The following is a 10,076-nucleotide window of genomic DNA, read 5'->3' on the forward strand; positions in this document are numbered from 1 at the left end:
GAGAGAGAGAGAGAATCCAATTATGCACTTCTTTATATATTTTAAATTTAGATAATGTCAGTGGTGCTATTATTTTCATAATTCATAAAAAATTCTTCATGAAAAGATTTTGTTTTGCTTTTAAGAATTTTTTTAAAACATCTCACAATCAATATTTCAAAAAAATATGCAAGAAAAATAAAAAAAAAGTTTACTTAAAAAATTCAAAGCTTTAACAATACATCTTAAGACTCATATATATATATATATATATAATATATACAATATATATAATATATACAATATATAAATGTTGCTAAAGGATTTTTCCTTTATATGAAAACAAATAACTTTTATCTAAAGTTTTTTGTTAAATTATTTTATAAAATGATTTTGATTTTTATTCTATACACATACATGCATACATATATACAGCACACACATATGCAGCTATAATTTTTAATTTTCTAAGATTATAATTAATTGGAGAATATGCAATTTTTGAATATGCAATTTTTTTGTTATATGTGTCAATATACTAATTGTGTTTTAAATTTTGTTTCATATTTAGGTAGAAGCTACACAATTTTTTGAATTTTCCTACTGTTGAGCTGCTCTGGAGCATACCGTCTGCAAATTAATTCGTACATTTTCTTTCTAGGGCGTTTCAATTTTATTTTGCATTGTTGTGCATGAATATTTGATGTTAATTTTAATTTTTTTCTGCAATGTAAATGTATATATATTTAAAAATTTAAATTTATATATTAAAAAATGTACATTACGACAAGAAATTAAGAGATCACATATTCTGTTCTTTAAAAATAAATAATTTTCAAGAGAGCAAGGTCGCAGACGCAATGAAAAGAATAATAATAAGGAATAAGAAATATGTTCACTCAGGATGTTCAAAAAAGTCGAAATCTCGGATTTACTTGGGAGGATGATGTTTTTGAAAGAAATGTTTCAGACAAAAGTTGTATGATTTCGAGGGGAACATAAGATGGTCATTGATTTAACCTTGGGGTTGATTTAACCTTGTCAGGGTCAAGGTAAGATTATTTTAAATTTTTAAAATAGAATCCCTTTTTTTATTAGATATTCTTGTAACTTATCTCAAGAGTTTCCCAAACCACTAATTAAGTTTTCATGAAATACTTTTTGAGTTATAAGGCTTGTAAGTTACAACATCGTCAGCATTAGCATTAATCACACAAGGTGTCCAATGACTAAGACCTCTTGATTGTTCAGGATCATGACCTGGATAACATTTGTCAAAATCAAGGTCATTGGAGATTATATCTTGTTTTCTACGTAGAAATAATAATTTTTAGTGCAAAAATGAAAATAAAAGGAACAATCTTCAATCTTGATAAATGTTATTCAGGTCATGATCTTGAACAACATTCAAGAGGTTTTAGTCGGTTGGACACCTTGGATAATGCTAATGCTGTAACTTAGCAAGCCTTATAACTCGAAAAGTATTTCATGAAAATGAACTTAATTATACTGTTTTGGAAAGCTCTTGAGATAAGCTACAAGAATATGTAATAAAATGGAGAGTTCTATTAAAAAAATTTAATGTGACCTTTGACAACATACAAGATCAAACTAATGATACCATCTTATGTGCTGAAAAATTGTAAATTTATTGCGAAAAATATTCTTCCTCGACCGGGAGTCAAACCTGGATCTCTTGCTTTCTGTGCAAGAGTCCTTTATTTAGAGACTTTATAAGTCCGGAAAATCAATTTCTGGTCACGCTCAGTTCGAATGACTACAAATATAGTATATATGCTTGTACAGGGTGAATCAGAGTCGTTGAACTAGCTTTTTATCCTATGAGAAAATAATTGACTGCACACTTATTCAATTAGATATGAAGTCGATAATTTTCTCTCTTAAAAGGCAAATCTTCGAAAGGTAAAAAGTTGATTCAATCAGATTTATTTATAATGTATGTACACACACACACACACACACACGCGCGCGCGCGCGCGCGCACACAAGATGTTTGATGAGTAACGATAAAATTCGCATAGGGGTAGAGAGGACTAAACTGAATTAAAAGTCCTTTACCATTTTACTATTTTCGCAATAGTTAACAAGATATTAATTATTAAAAATCGAAAAATATTGATTTTCAATAATTTTTAGTAATTGATATTTAATTATAGCGAAAATTGCAAAATGAGACTTTCAACTCAGTTTAGTTAGACTCGATTTAGTTTAGTCCGCTCTACTGCTAAGCGAACTTTATCAAATACTCTACATAATTCACATTGAATTATTTAATCATTAAAAATCCAGCTTCGACCGTTATAAGCATTTAATTTCTAATTCTAATGTAAAACTCTTAAAAAGTAATTATCTAAAAAATTACGATCTTAATGAATTAATATTAATGAATTAATACAATTCTACAAATTAAAATTATTAGGTGTACAACTTTGCTTCCGTCGTTTTCCTATAGATGGCTTTAGGCGGTAAGTGATGGTCGAAATAAATAGATCATAGACGTCATACAATAAACTTGGGCATCTGTCAACATAACCCCATAGAAACATTAATCGATCTGCATCATAAAGTTATTCTCGATTGAAAATGTCAGTTTACGAGCCAAATTCTCGTTTGCGGGAGGTTTTAATTTTTTGCTTCAATATGAAGAAATCTGCGGCTGAGGCTCATCGAATGCTCTCAAATATTTATGGTGAGGCCGCTATTAGTGAAAGAACGTGTCGTGAGTGGATTCAACGCTTCAAGAACGGTGATTTTGACGTCCAAGGTCATGCTCTGTATTTGATGGGACCAGCGTAGTGTATTATGAACTGTTAAAACCGACTGAAACAATCACAGGCGATCGGTATCGAACGCAATTGATGCGTTTGAGCCGAGCATTGAAAGACAAACGGCCGCAATACAACGAGAGACATGATAAAGTGATTTTGCAGCATGACAATGCTCGACCGCATATTGCGAAAGTGGTCAAGACATACTTGGAAACGTTGAAATGGGAAGTCCTATCCCACCGTATTCTCCAGACGTTGCTCCCTCTGACTATCACTTGTTTCGATCAATGGCACACGGTCTGACTGACCAGCACTTCCAGTCTTATCGGAAGAAGTAAAAAATTGGATCGACTCGTGGATAGCCTCAAAAGATGACCAGTTTTTTCGACACGGGATTCGTACGCTACCCGAAAGATGGGAGAAAGTAGTGGCCAGCGATGGACAATACTTTGAATCATAAATGTATAACCAGTTTTTTACAATAAAGCCTCGAATTTCGGAAAAAAAACGGCGGAAGCAAAGTTGTACACTTAATATATTATAATAAAAATTTATAATTATTATTATAATTGTGACATAATTTTAGTTCCGAATAAAGACGTTTTAATTTTTTATTAGAGAGTTTTTGCAAACGTGAATTCAGATACAACTAAAGTCATGTTATCCTTTTCTTAATTAGTTAAGAAGAAGATAATCTGATTTTAGTGTTCTGATTTAGCGTATCTGGGTAAACAATATTGCAAACACTCCCTATTATTATCAAAACCACTAATAATGGTTTGCCACTTTAATTTGTAACAACATAAAACAATATTCTAATACTAATATTGAAAATTAAATTTTTAGCTGTTCGACTTATAATTACGTTGTTACATAATAATATTCAACGAATTATAATTATGTTAAGACATAATAAAAAATTCTACTATTCTAGAATTAAAATTATATCCTGACATAATATGATAATTTTTATTAATCTCTTACATAATAATAATTTATTTAATTAAAATTGTGTCTAAATTTGTTCTAAAATCCTTCATGCCGAAGTAAACTTTGAGTAATTATTATAAATAGATCGTCTGTCATCAAAAAAATAAGACCTTTTTAAAACTAATCACTATCTATATAACAGTCCTTTTCAGAACTAAATAATATTTTTCAGATATTTAGCAAAATATTATAAATTGTTTTTCAGACCTACTAATATTCTTAGATTCCAGGACATTTCTTTTTTATAAAAATAAATAAAATATTCTTCCTTCTTTAAGTAATATTCTATAAAATAGTGAATAGCAATTCTGTTCAATATTATACAGAGAAACTAAATGTTTCTTTAAAAAAAGATATCTTACGTCATTTTTTGACACACTTTACATATTTCCTATTTTATATATATGGAGTTATGTGTAGTTGATAATAAATTTTTTTTAATGTTTCTTTTAAAAATTATTTTAGTGTAACTCATAGACAAGAGCATTCATAGGAAGATTCAAACTGCGTTCCACTTAATGCTCATAACACATGGAATTATTTCATTCTTATCGTTTTATCAAACGTTAAATAAGGATAAACGATACTCGCAAGCATTCAGTGAAACGCCTCAGTAATCTGTTTCTACGGGTTAAAATCTACGGATTAACACAAAGATTTCTGATTAAATAGATTATTATTTAGATAATAATTTAATATAAAACGAAGTATTATTTTTCGTACATATTAGCATGCTTTGATGTGAATAAGCTTGTCTTATTTTCTGTTTCATTTCACTTCTTAATATTCCTTTATCTTCTGTAAATTTTTTAAAGAAATGGATTTTTAAAATAATAAAGTCATCTGGAATGTTAAATAGAACAATTTTCACCCAATTTTCATAAGAAAATTACAGAAAAGATAACTTAAGACATAATTCAATTTAAAAGTATCAACAAGAAAAAATGTGTTTATATAATATATTTATATAAATGTATCATATATAAAAGAATTTAGAGTTTTGAATTTACTAGAACATATTTTAAGTCAATAATTTATGATTTCTTACAGAGCTACATGATTAATGGACATCCCGTCATATCTGAAAATTTTTTATGAACTTTACAAATTTCATAGCGTCAATTAAAAATCGTATACAAAGAAATTTATAACTTTTGAAAGACTGAATCTTTATTTTTAATTTGCATATTTATAATATAAGCGTTGTATAATTTTTTTTACGAAATATATTTAATAATGAAGTGACGTCTTTTTTACTTTGACTGCTCATAGGAGACGAATGGATTAGCATTCTTTGAAATGAAAACGAAGGAAGATTTCAGTTTTCTCTTATGAAGGTGTACTATTTTTTTCGATATAAAGAAACTTTTCATTTGTAAACTTCGTTTAAGTAAAACTAAAAATTAAACAATTGATACATATTCAATCTAACGTATTTTTACTTTAATATAAAGATTACATTTCTTATAATATATCATATCATATAAAAATTCTGAACATTATTCCATTCGTCTTCTATTCTTAACAGACACTTTTTGTTTTAATGTTGAATAACTTGGTTGAAAAAAATCATATAATATTCAAGAAGCATGCCAATTAAAGATCCACTCTTTTAAAAGCTATAAACTGCTGTTATGCGCGATTTTTAATTCATGTCAAACTTTGTAAAATTAGTAAAAAAATTTTCACATTTCACAAATATTTATTTTACAAAAAAATAAGTCAGATCATTAGTCTATTCCATAGCCCTACTTTAAGAGGCCCATAAACCGTAAAACCGTAAGACATTAATCAATAATAGTTGATTATTTTTCTCATATTCAGCTGCAGTTGATCATTTTGTTACGGCTTTACGACTTACGATCTCTTAAAATAAAGTTGTTAAAAACTCTTGAAAGGTGCCTATTTTTGGAAAATAGAATGTGTGATTCTTGATTATGCCCCTTTTTTGGGCATAATGTATTTAAAAATAAATCGTGTGTGCATGCGTGTATCCATTCATGTGCGCGCATGCATACCCATAATCGAAATGTTTTAAGGGGTTATAGGAGTGTAGTGAATTAAAGACTAAAGTACTCTTCAACATCATATAAAATTTTTATTCAAAAAGATAGACCATTAACGTTTTTTCTTGGAAAATCATTTTTAATAATAAGATTAAAATTATATAATAAGACAAAAATTAATATAACGAAATTATGAAATAATATTGAAATAATAAACCGTAATGACGTCCTAAATAATCATTACAATCCGCGCGGTGCATAGTAGCTAAGATTTTAGCTTTGCTAAATTATTTTGAAATTAAAAAAAGATTTTTTAACTGCAGATTTTTTTATTTTCTATTTTAAGAAGAAATTTTAAAAAACTTTATTTTTCGTGAAAATTAGTTATATTTAAACATGAGAACTGCGTTTTTCTTGAAAAATTTTTATTTAAATTTTTAACTTGAAGAAAAAATTAAAAGGTGTTAGAAAAGCCTTCGTGAACCGATATGAAATATTTCTAAAAATATTGCTTTCAAACTTCAAATTTTTTACTTAAACGATATTCACATTATTTATATCAGCTACATTTTGATAGTTTCCAAAGGCAAAAGGAAAAAAAATGTTTTTGTATATTTTAAAAATTCCTTTTTAGATGTTTGAAATTCTTTTTAGATCTTTGGAATTGTTAAAATCCTATAACCCTTTAATAGATGACGATTTACAAGGTTTCTCACCTTGTCATAGTTTTTTCTCGAAGCTCGAATATCATAAAATTGCAGCACTTTTGACAGTTTTGTAAGTAAAAATAGCGATTTAGGGTCAATCTGCATCCAGAGGACAGTCGGCGGTATCCGCGTTATTTTCTTCTACCTTTTCAGTAAAAACAATTGACCAGTGACAAAAACCTGCTTCAGCCAGAACCGACGGCTAATCAATCGACTCCACCAAGAGCAACGAGTAAAATCCACGTAACAATGGCAAAGCTGTCGGACTTTACGGAGGATCCTTTTCGAGACTACCGTTATGAAGATCCTTTCAATATAACGGACCCATTCGCCGATGAGATGACAGAGGACTTGAACGCGAACGAGAACAGGGGGACGAACAAAACAGATCCTTTTGGTTTTGAGTCGATTTCTGCATTTTCGAGTAAGAATACTTCAGCTAAAATTTTCGATAATAATTTCTCTAATACTTTTCCGCTCGCTAAAGCAAAAGCCGAGAAGAACAATGTAAGCGATACGAGTAGCGCAAGCAAGTTCGACGTCGATTTTGGAAAAGCGTTTTCCATTGATAATAAGAATGTTCAGGATATTGATTTTTCTCAAGCATTTGCTAATGTCAAATCAAGAATGATCAATCTTGACGAAGCGTTTTCAACTAAAGACGCAAAGACCATCGCAAGGCACGAGTTAAATATAATGCGCATTTCAAAGTCTAATATCACTTACAACGATGACAAATTTACGAACAATTTCGGAAAGATGTGGAGCGGTAATAACGTAACTAATTTATCGGAGGAGGAGCAACTGGCGTGGGCAGAAAAGCAGAGTATAAAAGCAGAAGAAGAGAGGCTCAGGCGTAAAGAAAAGGAAGACGCCGAACTAGCTCTCGCTCTCGAACTAAGTAAACAGGGGAAATCGGAAAATGCATAACCTTTAATGAATAATATCTCTTTTTTTTATTGATATTATCGTTAACTTGTTAAATTGTATGAAAAAGTTTTGTATTTCATAATAAATGACATTGTGCAAGTTTACATTATTATGCATTAGCATAATCACGTATAGAAGCGAAATGTAGACACAAGTTATCAGATTGACAATAATATCGGGTAAACAGATATTAAAGAATATACTCGAATGAAAAAGAGAAGTTATCATGAATGTTATTATATGTAGACAGATGATTTTCGGTTGAGTGTAACTTTGAAATGTCACATATCTCTCTCTCAATATTTTTCAAATTGTTTGGAAAAATTTATAAAAAGGAGACTTATTTTTTCTTTATTTTTTTTTCTTGGTCATAATGATCGACTATTTGCACATGATTAAACGATCCGAGGGTGTTACACGGCTTTTCTGAGTTACAATTATAAATGTACGAATGATAATAAAAATAAATATGAAAAGTTCAAGTTGTAAAAGTTATTCGATTAAAGCACACAATAATATAGCATCGTTAAAAGTATCATTATTAATATATAAATGCCTATATAGTAATCGAATATTACAAGATTTCGAATATTATGATATTTGTCATTGTTAATTCAGCATACGAAAATCTAAGTCATGAAGTTTACTTCGCGCCAGCCTTTAATAACTTCATGTGAGAGAGAGAAAAGAAAGATATGTATATACACACACACACACAGAGTTTCCTATTTTAATTTCCCTAAATCGGAAAATATAGATACGGAAAAAAACTTTCAGGGTCTCTTTCAGAGTTCCACAACTCACGATTAACTCTTAACCGAGATTTAACTTAAAATATGTTAAATCTCGGTTAAAAATTAAGCACGAGTTACAAAGCTGAACCTAAATCAGCCCCATATAACCGTCGGTTAACTTAACCGGATTGGTGAAAGAGACTCTAAAATGAAAGTGGAATGGTTTTTAAGGGGAATGTATTTTGGTCATATTATTTCTTTTTCTAGGTGCCAAAAAGATATGAAGGTTATATGATTTTTCAACATAATATAATTCCTCTAATTACATTTTCTACTTACACGGGCCGAAAATTTAGAGGGAGTTTTGAACTTTAAAAGATGTTTTCGTAGGATTTTGATGCGTTGAAAATAAACTACGTTGTCCGCTTTTTTTTCCATTATCCTCTATTTTTTAAATAATCGCAAAACCAGTTTTTTCCGAAAGTACCGTCTTTATTAATTTTTTCCAGCTAAATAAAAAATTATATTGAGGTCTGTTTTGCATTTAACTTAGAAATGTTTCAACAATACTAAAAATATTTTTTCGATTCTTATAAAAATGTTTTATGTAAATTGCAACAGAATATTTTGGAAAAATTGTAAAAAACTGGAAAAAATTGACAAAATTGAAATATAAAACCAAATAATTCAAAAGAAAAATATTTTATAATTTTTTTCTAATAATAATAAATTGTCAGATATTTAAATTTATACTTATAGCTGTATGTTTCTAGTTTAAATCTTTTTTCGAAAAATTAATTTCCGACCATTTATTCAGAAGTTATTGAATTTAAAGCGCCAAAGCAGCCCGCACGTCACTTATGATATCCTCTCGAATTTGACATAGTCGAACAGGAGCATCTTGTGTAATCTTTTTTGATCATTGATTTTAAATCTGAAGTAAAAAATGTACAATTCAAAATGGCAGATCCAATATGAAGGACAAAAATTTTTAAAAATCCATATATGAAAATCGATATTTAATAGTTTTATAAGTGATGTAGCATTGTACTGCTTCATGTTCCATGATGATTAACAACGCTGCATCTTTGTCAATTTGCGAGTGACATTTTACATTATGGACATTATACTTATATCATTACTTGCTAAGGAGGATTCCAAAGAGAGTCAAAACGTTCAAAATAAAGAAGACATCAATCTAATCTGATTATTAATTGTTCACTAATAAATAATTGTGCCGTTTATTGCTGACTCTCTATTATATTTATCTTTGTGTATTGTTTATTAAAATAAAAAATTAACAGTTTACGAGATATTTAATATTTTATAATATGTGTTAGAAAAAAATATAACATATCTCGTAAATTATTGATTTTTTTATCTCTACCTTAATACTTTCACATATAAAATAATTAGAGGAATCATATTATATTTTTAAAAAATCATATAATACCATACCAAAAAAGTGGCCTTATATTTTTTTGATGCCTATAACTAGAAAAAAATAATATAACTAAAATACATTCCCTTCGAAATCATTCTACTTTCATCTGAAACATTATTCTGTATCTTCTATATTTTTTGAGATATTTGTTTCAGGAAATTAAAATGGGACAATCTATATGTATGTATGTGTATGTGAGTGTGTATACAAAATGTTTCACAATCGTCGTATAATACTTTTACAGCATCTTCTAGAATAAAAAACTCTAATACTAAAAAATCCTAATAAAATATCGAGATTAAAATAATTTGAAATATAAGCTAACTTTTAAGTAAAAACTTATAAGTAAAAACTATTTTACTTATATATTATATATATATATATATATATATATATATATACACACTATTATTTATTATATATATATATATATATTATATATATAATAATATGTAGTCTCGTATATTTATTATATATATAGTATATTATACTTACTT

At 28.3% G+C, this 10,076-nt stretch overlaps 1 protein-coding gene across 1 annotated transcript in view; it reads left to right on the forward strand.

Annotated features, from left to right (window-relative positions):
- Positions 1-7,401, forward strand: part of LOC105623816 (epidermal growth factor receptor substrate 15-like 1) — a 30,754-nt gene extending 23,353 nt beyond the window's left edge. The window contains exon 14 of the mRNA XM_012205192.1: positions 6,661-7,401. Within this exon, the coding sequence (XP_012060582.1) occupies positions 6,661-7,401 (741 nt within the window). The remainder of the gene's footprint in view (positions 1-6,660) is intronic.
- The last annotated feature ends 2,675 nt before the right edge of the window (positions 7,402-10,076 follow it).

This window comes from Atta cephalotes (genome assembly GCF_000143395.1).
Source record: "Atta cephalotes unplaced genomic scaffold scaffold00064, whole genome shotgun sequence".
In the NCBI taxonomy this organism is placed as follows: Eukaryota; Metazoa; Arthropoda; class Insecta; order Hymenoptera; family Formicidae; genus Atta; species Atta cephalotes.